This window comes from Perca fluviatilis, chromosome 13 (genome assembly GCF_010015445.1).
Source record: "Perca fluviatilis chromosome 13, GENO_Pfluv_1.0, whole genome shotgun sequence".
Taxonomy (NCBI): Eukaryota; Metazoa; Chordata; class Actinopteri; order Perciformes; family Percidae; genus Perca; species Perca fluviatilis.
In genome coordinates, this window is record NC_053124.1 from 26,853,881 (window position 1) to 26,871,354 (window position 17,474).

At 36.9% G+C, this 17,474-nt stretch overlaps 1 protein-coding gene across 1 annotated transcript; it reads left to right on the top strand.

The window, feature by feature from the left end:
• Positions 1–2,276: 2,276 nt before the first annotated feature.
• Positions 2,277–12,265, top strand: bmp8a (bone morphogenetic protein 8a; the record flags this gene model as incomplete). The annotated part of the gene is made up of 7 exons (XM_039819504.1): positions 2,277–2,754; positions 7,986–8,178; positions 9,220–9,368; positions 9,520–9,699; positions 10,278–10,357; positions 10,527–10,637; positions 11,528–12,265. Coding segments are annotated over 7 exons (1,341 nt in total), but the record flags the coding sequence as incomplete, so codon positions are not given.
• Positions 12,266–17,474: the final 5,209 nt, after the last annotated feature.

Here is a 17,474-nt window from a genome sequence, read left to right on the forward strand (position 1 = left end):
GGAGAAAAACAAAATGGGCAGAGCGTTAATTCCTGGCATTCGGGACTCGCCCTTTCGGCCAGGACAAAATGAACCGCGGTCAGTTTGGTTCGGTCAGTGTTATTCATGCCTTTCAAATTCACGACCACAAGTACCAAGCCGCTTTGAAGAAAAGAGTACACAAACACGGGCTGGCCTGGCACAGGGCTGAACCTCACTACTATATTTTAGTCATTTCTTCCCTCCAAAGACTTTTTGCTTCAAACACACACATGCACACACACACATGCACAGAGTGTGTTTGCTGAAGGGCAAGTTAGGTAAACGAATGAACGGCTCAACAGGAAATGGTGTTAAACAGTGTAACGCAAAACCTGCCACTTCAGAGTATTCAAAAGATGCCCGAAGTGTTTATAATGTAAGCTCTTGGCAAACTATCTGTGGAGTTAAAATGCTGATTTGTTTTTGTTTGTTGTTGATGCGTATTAGAACTTATCCAAATCTTCATGTCTGTTTTGACTTCATGTCAACTTTGACATTTTGTAGATTTAAAATAAATAGCCTACTACTTTTAAGTTGGCGTTAGCTTGCCAGCTAAAATGCGCGTTACATGTAACTTATCTACTGTTACAATAACTCATACAGTGATCCTACAGTAGTAAAGATGATTAACATGTGCGCTGGATAGTGTATTTTTATGAAAAAAGTTGGCTTTGGCGAGGCCACACGGTCCTGTCAGGGTGCTTAGCTACATCGAAAAATAAAGGAGAAAAATAAGGAGTTTGAAAATAAAATGAGCAAGTGAAAAGTAAAATGAATTAAGTTTTAAAGTATTTCATCAGCTCATTGGTAGTAACTTTTTTTTGTAAAAAAAAAAAAAAAAACCTTGTCTGGAAACTTGTTACTACCTTTTGTTTTGGTGCGCCATACACGGATAAATTAATAATTCATTTTGAATCTGTTTTGCTATGGAAGTAGATCACTGCTGCTATTTAAACGGGGCATCGGGCCACTTGGCGCACGTCCCACCACGCTGCCTGAGACTCAACCGTTGAGTAGCTAAATGAAAGGAAGCAGTCATGAGAAGATGAAAAGATAGACGGGTATAGGTAAGAAGGAGAGAGAGAGAGAGAGAGAGAGAGAGATGAGGTCTCCCGAAGAGACCACTGGGAGGGGTGATGATGGGATGTAAGCAGGAGAAAAGAAGTCTGAAGACTTGAAAAGAAGGCGAGAGGCGGAGGCTGGGAGGGAAACTCCCTCCTGGTTAGGAACAACTGTTAACACTCTCTCTGAGCTTCATGTGCAGGATACACTCTCACTGCTCCACAGCTCTGCTGTAGCCTACCATGCACTGAGAGGGTGCACAAGAGCTAGAAGAAGCCTACAAAGGATTACAATCAGGAAACAAACTTCCTAGAGTTATCGTTTTTATAAATTGGATTAAGAAAGACATCTGGAGCCCCGGAGATGTGTGTGGGTGGGGAGCGGTCATGGATGGATGATTAAGTACTCAAGGATGACTGGATAAAAGCTTCCAGCAATGATTGCTCCACAGCAGATGATTCTCAGGAGGTATCTAGTTGAACGTTGACTCACTGCAGGTGTGAACTTTATATTCCTTGCGTGGCCATGGAGGATTGGGAGCAAACCTGGTGACGTACAGCTCTCAAATTTCACTCCAATCTCTGGGGCACCTGCTCATCACTGAAATTGCCTTCCATCCTCCAAGTTAACTACTTCAAAGCGAGGACCAATCTTCCACAGGGGCATAGTTTGTCTGTATTCAAAACACATTGGAAAAAGCTTGTAATTATGCCCTCACTGTCATTATCTCTGTTTCTTCTGGTGCACGACTGAGAGGTGAGAGAGAAGTGGATCAGAGGGGTGAGGATTTTTTTTTTTTTTCCTTCAAGATTAGAGAAGGTAGAAGAGGGAGAGAGGAAGGCAAAAAGGGGGAGGGAGAGATAAACAGAGGCAGTTTAAGACGGTAAACACGTCCCGTCCAGAGCCAGCTCGCCTCTAAACACATCAGGCATAGATCAGCATCTGTCTGAAACCGGAGGACAAACTGGAGCGAGTAGGAATCACTGTTGTTGTCAGTCTGGACACACTGAAAGGGAAGATAAACTGAATAAAGTCAAGAAAAACAGCTGATTATTTGTGAGATTACTTTTTTTTTATTATTATTTGCCCCGAAAAAAAAAAAAAAAAAAAAAAAAAAAAAAAAAAAAAAAAAAAAAAAAAAACAACTTTTTTTTTTTGTGGAAAAAAAAAAAAAAAAAAAACACAAAAAAAAAAGCAGCAGCAGCAGCAGCAGCGTCCTCCAGAGCAGATCCACCTCCAGACCCCACCGGCCTCTCCTCCACCCGAGGACCCTGCTCCTGCTGCTCCTGCTCGGTCTCTCCCTGTGGAGCCAGCAGGCCGAGGGCCTGGTCCATTCCAGCTTCAGGCGGCTCAGCGGCCGCGAGAAGAAAGAGATGCAGAAGGAGATCTTGTCCATCTTGGGTCTGCCGGGGCGACCCAGACCCCACCCGCCGCTACGACCGCCCTCCTCCGCACCCCTCTTCATGCTGGACCTGTACCACGCCATGTCGGCTGATGGGGAGGACGAAGGGAATGAGATCATTGTAAACGGACCCGGGATGGGGAAGTTTGCAGGGGCAGAAAGGTTGGCTCAGGTCAGCCATGCAGTCCTGCCGACCCTCAGCACACACACACCACCTCTGGGCACGGTGGTCAGCGAGGCCGACACAGTGATGAGCTTCGTCAACCTGGGTGAGCAATCTGTTACTTTACACCCGCCGCTGGGTAGAGCATCCCTGGGGGGAAAGGGGCACACAGGAAGTGATGCAGCAGTAGGTTACTCCACTACATTTTACATGACAGCTGTAGACTATGTTACTAGTTACTTTTCAGATTAAGAGTTTAAACAGAAAACCTATAGTTTTTAAAATTGTAGGCTATGTTGAACTTGTAACATGCAAAACCTATAATGAGTTTCCAAAAATCATATTGTATATAGCCTATTGTTGTACCAACTGGTAACATGGAGTATGGTAGGTCAAATTAGCTCCACCTCGACCGTGTTCTGACGAGTTATGATGCTTTGTCGAAAAATGCTACCTTATGTGTTTTGGTGTATTTCCGTCAGTGGGCCTATTATTTCTTTTTCTTTTTTTTCTTTTTAGTTTTTCTTTTTTAATTACAAACGGGTATGTTTACTAGCCTATAAGAAAATGGGGAGAATATTTTGATACTCTATTATGATATCTTTTTTCTTTATTCAGAGGTAGAATATTTTGATAGACTAAATCTATCAAATAATGCTCCCATGCAGAACTGCTAAATAGCACATGTTGATAGGGAGCACGTATAAGACAGAACAGCGGCTACAACATTAATATGTACAAAAATCTGTGTAAAAATAACAGGTAGTAGCTAGTGCTAGAGGGGGGTTATGTTTACACCTATTTTATGGTCGGATGCAGTGACTTCTCTAGAGACATATTCCATTACATAACCCAACGTAAAACCACACATAAAACGAAGAAGATATAGGCTATCGTGTTAAAGTAAGCTTCAAATGTGTTGGTACTTGGCATATTTTGTTACATTTGGAAAGAGCCAGGCTAGCTATTTCACTCTTAAAACTCTTTGTTCTAAAGCTAACAGGCAGCAACTTTAGGCCATATTTAACCGACAGACGTGAGAGTGGCTCCAATGTTCTCATCAAACTCTTGGCAAGTAATCGAATAAGTGCATTTCCCAAAATGTGAAACTATTTCTTTATGCTTTAAGTGACGGAGCAGTTTTTGACTTTGTGGTTTGGCTACAAAATGAAAACTCAGACGAAATTACACCGTGTGTGAACTTGGTGACACTGACAGTGACATGTCAGTGCTACCGTTTTAGTTTCTCCGCTCTGCAGATTTTCCTCAAACATTTCACCCCCACAGAGAGGATTAAAACCAATGGCAGTATGGCTGAACTATATTGGTAGGTTTCCATTTCAACCCCAGCGTTCCTAAATCTACCAGCCTCACTCTGCTGCTGCTGCTGCTGCCAAACTGGGCTGAGCGGCGCACAATCGCACTGAGAAGATCTCTCGAAGGATGATTGGTAGGGATTGATGACAAAATCGAACTAGTTAACATAACCAGAACAGTTTAGATCCGGGGTCTCCAAAGAAAAAAATAGCTCACGAGCAGGTTTCCAGTAGCTCACCAATAGGTTGACACACTGAGACACAAAATGACCACGATATTAAAAGTGAGGTAGCTATAACTTTGTGGGCCATTGACGTGTAAAGTGGTCATTTTTTCTTGGACTCTGATGGGGATATTTTCAGTGATGTAGCTAACTATGTGGGCTAAAGAAGTGTAAAATAGTCATGAACCTTGATGTGAAGTTGTGATTTTTCATAAGCTTTGGGTATTGCATTTTCAGCAAACAGTAGCTTCATTGAGCTTATGTTTGTTATGTAAATAAATCTAAGCGATGTGATGCAAGGAGCTCATGGCCACTTTCGATATTTTAAAGTAGCCCTCGGATGAAGAAAGGTTGGAGACCCCTGGTTTAGATCTTTATCCTAGAGAGGTTTCTGCCTGTTCACCAGTCAACTGAGAAGATACAAGGTCTCTCAGAAACGTGACTGGAAGGAAAAAACATAAATATTACAACATTATGGTCTCAAACATTTCAACACATCATAATAGTGCTTAAAAGGTGGGAGTAACTGATTCTCTATATTTAAATTGTCTATATTCAGTGAATTTGAGTGATGTGGTCTATACGTAATTGGATATAATTGGTGATACTTTATACAGAGCTAAAACTATTAGTTGATTAATTCAATGGAAAATATTTGCCAGCAATTTGAATGACCGATTAGTCGTTTAAAACATTTTCAAGCAAAAATAAAAGAAAGAAGTATCTGGTAGCAGCTTCTAAAATATGAGGATTTCCGTTTGTTGTCGTATATGAAAATAAAGTTCATATTTTGGGGTTTTGGATAGCTTGTTCGACAATCAATCAACAACTTTGATAAAGAAAATGATTTTTGGCTTGTCAAAATATATAAATAATACTGTTAAACATGGCCACCCAAATCCTGTGTGAGTGTTTGTGCTTCCTCCCAACCCACACAGTAGCCTGACTGATGCCTATCTGTCAAAGCATAAAAAATTAAACATCCTCTTCTCAATGGCTTCCTTCCTCCAGCTCCTCTGGAATGGGATGATGATCTGCGCCCAGTTTACCGTGGGAAACATCATCTGCTCTCTGTGCTCGGGGTCTCTAATGAACTCACATCAAATGAAGGGTTTACGTTTGGAAATTCTCTTCTGTTTTGGAGAATAAAATACACCCTTAAATTAATCAGTCAACACTGCAAAAACACAGCATTTCATCCTCCAAACAGCCACAATGTTGTAAACAAAGGTGACTCAAAAGTGACTCATGCCTTCAACAGTGGCCACAGCACACGGCAGTTTCCTTTCAAATGGTGAAGCTTTTATTTTGTAGTGAAAACCTTTCATCGATTCTACACAGAAGCGTAGCTGAACACATCACACAGACCCAGAGGACATGAAATAAATCTAGTAGATTCTATTTACTGCAGGCTCATTGTGTGTTTGCATATAACGTGCATGCAACACAAATAATTAAAGTAGCAATACTACCATTTAAAAAAACACAAATATTGTTACCTAAGTAAAAGCCCTGCATTCAAAATCTTACTTTAGTAAAGAGTCAGTATTTATTTATTTTTTTCAAATTGTACTTTAAGTACCACAAGTAAAAGTATTCATTATGCAGAATTGCCCATTTCAGATTTATATATATTATATAACTGGGTTTTAATTATTGATGCATTAATGTGGTCATCACTTTAATGTTGCAGCTGTTAAAGGTGGAGCTACTTTTAATTACTTTAAATACTGCTAGGAAGCAAAATTTTCATAATTTGTTAGTTGAAATGTATTTTGTTATAATAATCGGAATATGCAAAGTAACTGAAGCTGTCAAATAAAGCTTTATTACAAAAAAAAATAAACCCAAATATAGAGTAGAAGTATAAAGTAGCATAAACTGGAAATACATAAACACAAGTACCTCAAACTGTACTGTACTTAAGTACGGTACTTGAATAAATGTACATAGTTACATTCCACCACTGCTCGTATGGTCTCAACAGTATTTTTCCTTAAAGCTTTTGCATTTGTCCCCTGAGCCTCTGCAGATATGCTATATTAAGGTTGTTTCTAATCTAATCAATGTGTGTAGTTCATGTTAGTTGAATCAAACAGGCATGGGTGTGTGTTCCTACGCATATGTAATGGGAAGACACAGCTGGTTAGAATTAAAGGCCCCACTGACACACACCTAGAAAAAAAAGCAAACGGATGAAAATACTGCTGTGGAGGGAGCGACTCTAAAAATACCAGGCAGGGCTGCAATTAGTGGTGTGTGTGCTGAGCAGCTGCTGTGGTTCATGGCACTAAGTGTCTCTAATTAGTGTGTGTGTGTTTGTGTGTGTGTGTGTGTGTGTGTGTGTGTGTGTGCGTGCGTCTTGATATGAGAACGCCCAAATCATCAGGGGTGTCCTCCTTTTAGTATCTCTATTTACTGTTCTGTGTGTGTGTGTGTGTGTGTGTGTGTGTGTGTGTGTGTGTGTGTGTGTGTGTGTGTGTGTGTGTGTGCACCAAAACCCCAGTGACCAGATCTGTTTTGTGTTCCTGCGGGGTTCCACAAGGACACACACGCACACTCCCCCGGTGTTTAGTTTTCATGTTTAGATTTGGTGTAGCCAGCTCACCTCTTCATCTACATATTGTTATTTAACAGGAAGTCCACATCGGTACAAAGTTTCAGTCCGTTTTACAAAGATTTGGCAGAGTTAGTGTGGAACATTACATGTTTTCCGCTCTGTCAACAGCAGCTGTTGAGGTGCCTTTAAGCAAGGCACTACACCTTCAACCTGTTCAGTGGAGTGTGATGCAGGATGTTGGCGAAAAAGAGCTTACACGCCTCATAAATCTTCTTTGGGTAAATAAATCTCAGAACTGGCGCAGGGTAAAACTTAGTGGGAAAAAAAGAAATATATATGTGTATATATATATTTCTTTTATATATATATATATATATGTATATATTTCTTCTTTCTTCTGTGAGAATGAAAAAACAATTCCAGTGTGTAGCTTTTGTTAATTTGTTCAAAAAACAAAGTGTAAAAGCAACAAATTTTGAGGGGAATAATGCACTTCTTACTCCACCACTGTTTCTGACAGCTGATAGCTACCTACCATACCTATTTACTTCACAGAATAAGCTTATATGTACATGATGTATTTATACAGATTGAACTACACAACAGTTAAAGCTAAAATTCTACTTAAACATTAAGCATCACTTATAATCATCATTAATATATTAAAACACTTTATTTCTGCATTATGACTACTACTTTTACGTTTGATATTTTAGTTTGTACATTTATCTGATGATTCTTACTTTTACTGCAGTGGAGTGTATAATGCAGGACTTGTATTGTAGAATTTTTAGTTGTATTGCTAGTTTTGCTGAATACGTCTTCCACCACTGTCCTCCTCCCTTTGTGTCACTGACTCATCGCCCAGTGATCTCATCTCCCCCACACCTTCACACTGTTACTTGTCTTGCTCCATTATCACAGTTGCATCATTTTCTCATCTTACATCTGCTTTGAGCTCAAACTTTCCCCATCTGAATTTCACGGCTCTCTCTATCTGACACATTTCATCAGACTCTCCGACTACACAGCACTTCACAGCTGATCTTTGGAGTATGTAAGGGGTTAATTTGAAAGACAATAGAACTTTTTATCAAACATCTACCAATCAATTAGCCTTCATGTAAATGCCAGTGTTCGCCATATTTGCTTTCTGTCAGCTATTTGTGAACACTTGAAGCACTGTTTGCATCTTCTCTCTCTCTCTCTCTCTCTCTCTCTCTCTCTCTCTCTGCAGTGGAGCAGGAGCGTGACCTCTTGCAGCCTCGTCCGTACTGGAAGGAGTTTCGTTTCGATCTGACCCCCCTCCCTCAGGGTGAGACGGTGACGGCAGCAGAGTTTCGTATCTATAAGACCCTGACGATGGGCCAGAGGGCCAACCGAACACTGCACATCTCCGTCTACGAGATCCAGCGAGAGACCAGACACAGGTTACCAAAACATTTTTCTGTCCCCGTTTTTATTTGCTGTTTTTTTCTTCTTCTTTTTCTTTGTAAGGAAAATGTTCTTCTTATCTAAGAAAAAGATCAGATAGCAAGAAATTTTTTTATTCTTCCAGATGGAAGATTCAACCTTTGTTACAGTGCTGTAGATTGCAACATTGCCGTTTCTTCTTTGTTATTTTAATGTTTTTGGTATTTGGGTTTGGGTGTGGCAAAAACACCATCAAACAGACTAAGAGGGTTCGAGCTGTTTGTGAATGTTTATGTTTATCCTAATAAAGTATACTTGAGGAAAACAATGAATCCTCTAAAAGATCCTGGGTCTGACCTTTGACAACTCCCAATACATTTAGGGTGAAAGAAGAAAGACAAATTGCCCGTGGAGATTGAGAGAATTGCATCTTTGCAAACAACTTTGATCGTGAAGGAGTGTAGTCTCGCTTTGCCAGACCCTCCTCCAAAGCGCGCTGAAGGAGGGTCTGGCTACTCCACACAGCATTTGGGGATGGCAGGAAAACATCAGAATCAGAATCATCATGGGCGGTGCTAAACTCTGCACAGAGCCGCTGCAAAATAGTTGTGCGAGCGAAAACTCAGATTGAACCGATAGTCTAGCTAGCTGTCTGGATTTACCCTGCAGAGATCTGAGGAGCAGTCAACAATATAGTCGTCATAAATCCACCAAATTTAAAATTCCAACACAAAGAATGCGGAAGGAAACGGAAAATACATGCGTCCGGCGGAATTTTCTGCAGCACCGGAGCAATCCCAGAAGTGGAACATGAAGGATATAGACTAGAAGGAGTGTAACATCCTGTCAAATGTTCAAATCCGCTATCAAATTATTCATCATGACCAATTTGTACAATCACTTCAACACGTGTCTTAAGTGTGTGCTTACCATTTTTTTAGTATTAAAATACAATGTATTGCTTTTATTAAAACATTTCTGAGTAGGAGTGAAAGTGAACGATTTTTCACTTTTAGCTGTTTGATCAAACTGACAATATGTTCTGTCTTTTCGCTCAGAGAGCCAGAGCTGGTGCTGCTGGACATGCAGTCGGTGCCTGCAGGACAGGAGGGCTGGCTGGCCTTCGACGTCACCTCGGCCTCCAACCACTGGCTCCTCCACCCCCGCAGCAACCTGGGCATACGTCTCTATGTGGAGACGGAAGAGGGTGTGTGCACTTCAGAACCATCACCAGCCTCTTTTAATTGGTGTGATGTGCTAACTGGGCGATTGACACCAAGATTATTTGAAAAATATGTTTCTTTGAAGTAGCTGAACTGCTGCAAGAACTCTATTCATGTTTCTGTTCCCTCTCCCAGACCGCTCCCTGTCAGCAGGCTGGATCGGGCTGGTCGGACGCAGGGGCCCCCGCTCCAAACAGCCCTTCATGGTGACCTTCTTCAGGGAGAGTCAGGTCCCGTGTCGGCCGCCACGAGCTGTCAAGCCACATCCCCGCAAGAAGAAACCCAAATACGACCTCCCAGTCCCCAGCATCCATAGTAAGGGTCCAGGCGCCCGCAGTTAGCGGGATGAGAGCTCTGAATTTGATGCTTTAATGTTGCTTCAATACACTCTCCCCAGTTGTTTGTGTCTTACAATGTTTGGGGATTATTAAAAGATATTTATCTGGGACATTTTCAAGATTCAAGATGTGGTCTGTCTTTATATAAAATGTTCCTAAGGGGAATCATATGCTTGCTCTTGGTGGAATTACTAGAATTGTTGGGACTTTATAAATTATAGAGTGTGGTCTAGACCTACTATCTGTAAAGTGTCTCGAGATAACTCTTATTATGTTATGATTTGATACTATAAATAAAATTGAATTGAATTAGTTCAGCTCATAAAATCTATGAAGAAATAATTTACTGTAAAGGAAGAAATTACATTGATTTCTTAGTAGGCAGATATTATTTAAGTGAAATGTAATTCAAGGGAACCCAACCTCAGTGAGACATGATATATATGGATTGTGGCTCGTGACCTTGATCTGGAAAACATTCAAATATAGAAATTGTAGTCTGAAAGTGAATTATTCACCTTGATCTTGCTAAATGTTTTTTTCTTCTCTGTTCAGATCGGAGTCCTGCAAACAACGGAGGTCAGCCCTGTAAAAAACATGAACTCTACGTCAGCTTCAGTGACCTGGGATGGAAGGTCAGCTCTATATTCAGCTTCTTTGATTGTTCATTTATGTTTCAGCTTCAGGTCAATTTAGCTCTTTTCATCCAGTTTTATTATTCTAGATTTCCATTCACTTCTTGCGTATATGGCAGTAATATTTCTAAAATAGATTAGGGTTTTGATGGTTTTCTGTTCTGCTCAGGACTGGGTTTTGGCCCCCACTGGATATTCAGCTTACTACTGTGATGGAGAGTGTTTTTATCCTCTGGGCTCCTGCATGAACGCCACTAACCACGCCGTCATCCAGCAAGTGGTCAGTACAGTGACAACACACCTGACACCCTGTTGCTTCATCCTGACATTTACTCATCCCCCCATGGAGAGTTTCCTCTCGAAAGAAAACCAAAATACTTAACACATATACTGTACTACTGTACCCCTTTTCTTAACACCTCTGTCCTACATGATCATCAGCATCATCAGCCTTTTTTTACTTTTACTTTTAATACTTAAAGTACATTTTGCTGATAATATATACTGTACATTCACTTAAGTAGTATTTTTTTTTTAAGATTATTTTTTGGGGCATTTTCATCCTTTTATTATTTTGACAGAACAGCTGAAGACATGAAGGGGGAGAGAGAGGGGGGGGGAATGACATGCAGCAAAGGGCCACAGGTCGGAGTCAAACCCTGGCCCGCTGCGTCGTGGAGTAAACCTTTATATATGGGCGCCTGCTCTACCGACTGAGCTATCCGGGCGCCCACTTAAGTAGTATTTTGAATGCAGGACTACTACAGGAGTACTTTACCTTGCACAACCTTGCACAATAGGTTTATCTACATCCTATCTTTACTAGGGAAACAGTTGTACATTTTTACTCCCCAACTTGTACATTAACTTTATCTATATCTGTTGAATCAGTTGTACATTTTATTTCCAAATTGTATATATTTTAAATATTGCTCGTGTAGTATTCAATTATTATTTAATGTATATTGTTTCCTATTATTTAATGTATACTCTGTATGTGTGCTGTGTGTCTGATATTTTTGCTGCTGCAACACCATTATTTCCCATTTTTTTGGGATCAATAAAAAAAAAATCTATCTATCTATCTACTTCTTCCACCACCACTCAGAGTAGGATAAGGTCTTTAGTCAAATATCTGAATTGTAACTGTATTGCTCTCTGCTGCTGCAGGTCCACCTCATGAAGCCTGACGACGTTCCTAAGGCGTGTTGCGCCCCCACCAAGCTGAGCCCCATCTCTGTCCTCTTTTATGACGACAACAACAACGTCATCCTCAAAAAACACCGTAACATGGTGGTTAAGACCTGTGGGTGTCTATGAGTCAGATTGGACACTGAAGAGTAACAAAAATAAAAATGTGTATGATTGTTCCCCCCCGCCATACATGAACTCTGCAGAAACCTTTATCATTGGTAAACAGGTTGGATGACAAAGATACCAGAAATCTAATTTAATACGTTTGTGATTATGTTTTTGATTTACGATTTAGGATCATGAATTTAATCTTCTTCCAAATTCACAGAGCCAAAGTTCACTGATTTCAAATTAGTACTTTTATCATTTTCCTTTCATATCACAGCATTGTCTGAGTGTTGGGTGTTTGTTTATGTCCAAAATGTCAGCTGGGCCTTTGCACTAAATAGCTGAAGAACTTATTTGCCAACTTTTCCCCTGAACTGGGAATGCTAGGACCTTTTTTATGCCTTTTTTAACAAATAATTCATTTAGATTTAGTCTTCATGGACAAATGGCAAATTGGTTGGCGGAACATGCCATTAGTGACTCCTGTTTTGTTTTTAACAAGAAATAGATAAAATCACAGCACTACTATTGTTGCAACACAGTCTATATAAAGAGAAAATGTAAAATTGTATTGAATTAATAAAGAAATATTCATATTCTCTTGAATTATGGTCATGGTTTTAAAAGGACTGAAGAAGTAGCTCAGTGTAAATAATACAATCAAATTTCAAGTGAATATCTTTTTGTGCTGTTCGTTGAACAAAATAAGACATTTGAAAATGTCACTTTAGTTTCTAGGCATTTTTTCACTTTTTTTCTGATATTTTATAAACCAAACAACTAATTTATTGCTCATGATAATAATCGTTAATTGCAGCCCTATCGTGAATACACACACAAACTCTTCAGCAGGGGGCCAGCATGAGTGAGGGCCCCACAGAAAAACTGCACACAAAAAACAAAATATCTTTTCCATCTCACTTCACTTCCACATTGAACTGCCGAGCTCTCTACCCAAATTGCTAACTTTATGAGCATTGATGACAGAATGTAATTCCTGAGACACTCACAAGGTGCCACTAGTATCAAGTATCTGTCATTCCTAACCCAACAGATGCTTGTTTATGTCTATGAGGCAGTAGTACTGTATTAAATGGAAGCTATTCGAAGTGAAAGTATTGAAATGATGCTACTTTGACTTTTGTATGACATTTTATACTATGACTATTACTTTTTTATTAAATACTATACCATGACTTTGACTTTTTTGGCATTCTGTACTACAGTATGAATTCTTTTATGACATGCTACAATATGACTTTTTATGACATACTATACTATATCATTTTATAGTATACTTATTTTTTTTTTACATTTTTCACGACATGCTATACTATGACTTTTTACGTTTTTGCAACATACTATACTATGACTTTTTTATGCCATTTTTATGATACATATAGTATTACTTTTTAAACATACTATACTGTGACTTTTTTATGCCATTTTTATGATACATATAGTATTAGTTTTTTAAACATACTATACTATGACTTTTTTATGATACATATAGTATTAGTTTTTTAAACATACTATACTGTGACTTTTTTATGCCATTTTTATGATACATATAGTATTACTTTTTTAAACATACTATACTATGACTTTTTTATGCCATTTTTATGATACATATAGTATTAGTTTTTTAAACATACTATACTGTGACTTTTTATGCCATTTTTATGATACATATAGTATTACTTTTTTAAACATAATATACTGTGACTTTTTATGCCATTTTTATGATACATATAGTATTACTTTTTAAACATACTATACTGTGACTTTTAATGACATACTATAGTATGACTTTTTTAAACTTATTTTACAACATACTATGACTATTTTTTTATTTTTTACGACATACTATACTATGCCTTTTTATGACATACTATTGTATTACTACATATATTTTACTTAATATACTATGACTTTTTAACGCGTACTATAATATGACTTTTTTTAAACCTTTTACAACATGCTATATTATGATTTTATATGACTTTTTTTTTACAGCTACTATGACTTTTTATGACATACTATATCAATCAATAAAACTTTAACTTTAATCAATAGCACATTTCATACAAATTAATGTAACACAATGTGCATTGTACAAAAGCAACATAGAAACTATTAGAGTAAAATATATACAAAACATGTAGAACACACCCACGCGTACACACACATACACCAACCAAAGCATAACATAGAGCAACAACAACTAAGTTATACATAGACTTTAGTTTTTTTAGCTTGTTTTTAAAAGTGTTCAGTGAAGAAGTTTCTCTCAGGTCCATTGGCAGAGTGTTCCATATAGTTGGGGCATAGACACAGAAAGCAGCCTCCCCTGCTCTGGAGTTACAGCGAGGGGTGGTTTAGAGACCGCTGCCTGTGGACGTCTTTAACATACTGAGGTGTAAGGTCATTGAGAGCTTTATAAACAAGGAGCACAATCTTAAAATCAATTCAAGCCTTCACTGGGAGCCAATGTAAAAGTCTACGGACAGGTGCAATGTTTTCAAATTTCTTTGTTCCAGTCAGAACGCATGCAACCGTATTTTGAATTAATTGTAGACGCTGCAAGGTTGATTTGGGATTTGGATTTTGACAGACCGTTACAGAAATCTAATCTACCTGTTATGAATGCTAGAATAAATTTTTCAGTGTCTGCTTTTGACAGAAAGACTAGTTTAGAAATACAGTATTTTTGAGATGGTAGAAATCTGATTTTGTAGCATTACACCCTGATTTCTGGCTTCACTTTTGCTCTTGAGAGACAGAGAACTGAGATGAGCCACAACTTTGTGTCTCTGAGCCTTAGCACCCAAGTATTTCTGTTTTATCCTTGTTTAGTTGTAGAAAGTTCTCTGACATCCACAGATTGATATCTTAAATACACTGAGTACGGGAGTTTATGGGATGTATGTCATCAGGAGATAGGGATATATACTATTCTATGATTTTTTAAATTTTTCAATACTATACTATGCCTTCTTTATGACATACTATAATATAATAATAATTTATTTTCAACAGACAATACAAACTTTTATGACTTCTTATGACTCTTTACGACACACTATACTATGACTTTTATCAACATACTATTCTATGACTTTTTTTTGACATACTATAGCCTACTATGACGTTTTTGTCACGTTTTTTGACACACTATACTATGACTTTACTTTTTTTGACATTCTATACTGACTTTTTTAAACCTCTTTCGACATACTATACTATGACTTCTTTCATCTTACTACACTGCCTTTTTATTACTTTTTTCGACATACTATATTATGACATATTTTTGACGTTTTTCAACGAACTATTCTATTACTTTTAAACCTTTTTTCGACATACTATACTATGACTATATTCAACTCTTTTCGATATACTATACTATAAATTTTTTATGACTTTTTTCGACATACTATACTATGACTTTTTTCGACATACTATACTATGACTTTTCTTGACTTTTTTTGAGGTACTAACTAAACTATGACGATTTTATCAATTTCTTCGACATGCTATGACTTTATTCAACTCTTTTCGACATACTATACTATGACTTCTTTTAACTTTTTTAGACATACTATACTATGACCTTTTTATCACATTTTCAACATACTATACTATGACTATATTCAACTTTTTTCGACATACTATACTATGACTTTTTTTAAACCTGTTTCGACATACTATACTATGACTTTTTGATTTTTTTTCGACATACTATACTATGGCCTTTTTATGACTTTTTTCAACATATTATACTATGACCTTTTTATGACTTTTTTCGACAAACTATACCATGACCTTTTTATGACTTTTTTCGACATACTACACTATGTCTTTTTTATGACTTTATTCGACAGACTATACTATGACCTTTTTATGACTATTTTCGACATACTATACTATGACGTTTTTGTCACTTTTTTCGACACACTATACTATGCCTTTTTTATGACTTTTTTCGACACACTATACTATGACCTTTTTATGACTTTTTTCGACATACTATACTATGACTTTTTTATGACTTTTTTCGACATATTATACTATGACTTTTTTATGCCTTTTTTCAACATATTATACTATGACCTTTTTTAAACCTCTTTCAATATACTATACTATGACTACTACTATACTACCATACTATACTATGACTTTTTTGTCACTTTTTTCAACACACTATACTATGACTTTTTTTAATCCTCTTTCGACATACTATACTATGACTTTTTTCGACATACTATACTATGACTTTTTTTTATAGTATACTGTGACTTTTTTTGTACCTCTTTCAATATACTATACTATGATTACTACTATACTACCATACTATACTATGACTTGTTGTCACTTTTTTCGACACACTATACTATGACTTTTTTCGACATATTATTCTATGACTTTTTTATGCCTTTTTTCGACATATTATACTATGACTTTTTTATGACATACTATACTATGACCTTTTTATGACTTTTTTCGACATACTATACTATGACCTTTTTATGACTTTTTTCGACATACTATACTGTGACTTTTTTAAACCTCTTCGAGTAATATATATGATTACTACTATACTACCATACTATACTATGACCCTTTTATGAATGTTTTCGACATACTATACTATGACTTTTTTATGACTTTTTTCAACATACTATACTATGACGTTTTTGTCACTTTTTTCGACACACTATACTAGGACTTTTTTCGACATACTATACTGTGACTTTTCTTGACTTTTTTCAAAATACTATACTATGACCTTTTTGTCATTTTATTTGACATACTATACTATGACGTTTTTATGACTTTTCTCGACATACTATACTGTGACTTTTTTTAAACCTCTTTCAATATACTATACTATGACTACTACTATACTACCATACTATACTATGACTTTTTTGTTACTTTTTTCGACACACTATACTATGACTTTTTTCGACATACTATACTGTGACTTTTTTTAAACCTCTTTCGACATACTATACTATGACGTTTTTGTCACTTATTTCGACACACTATACTATGACTTTTTTCGACATACTATACTATGACGTTTTTGTCACTTATTTCGACATACTATACTATGACTTTTTTATGACTTTTTTCGACATACTATACTACAACTTTTCTTGACTTTTTTCGACATACTATACTATGACGTTTTTGTCACTTTTTTCGACACACTATACTATGACTTTTTTCGACATACTATACTATGACTTTTTTCGACATACTATACTATGACTTTTTTTTATATAGTATACTGTGACTTTTTTTGTACCTCTTTCAATATACTATACTATGATTACTACTATACTACCATACTATACTATGACTTTTTGTCACATTTTTCGACACACTATACTATGACTTTTTTCGACATATTATTCTATGACTTTTTTATGCCTTTTTTCGACATATTATACTATGACTTTTTTATGACATACTATACTATGACCTTTTTATGACTTTTTTCGACATACTATACTATGACCTTTTTATGACTTTTTTCGACATACTATACTGTGACTTTTTTTAAACCTCTTTCGATATACTATACTATGATTACTACTATACTACCATACTATACTATGACCCTTTTATGAATGTTTTCGACATACTATACTATGACTTTTTTATGACTGTTTTCAACATACTATACTATGACGTTTTTGTCACTTTTTTCGACACACTATACTAGGACTTTTTTCGACATACTATACTGTGACTTTTCTTGACTTTTTTCAAAATACTATACTATGACCTTTTTGTCATTTTATTT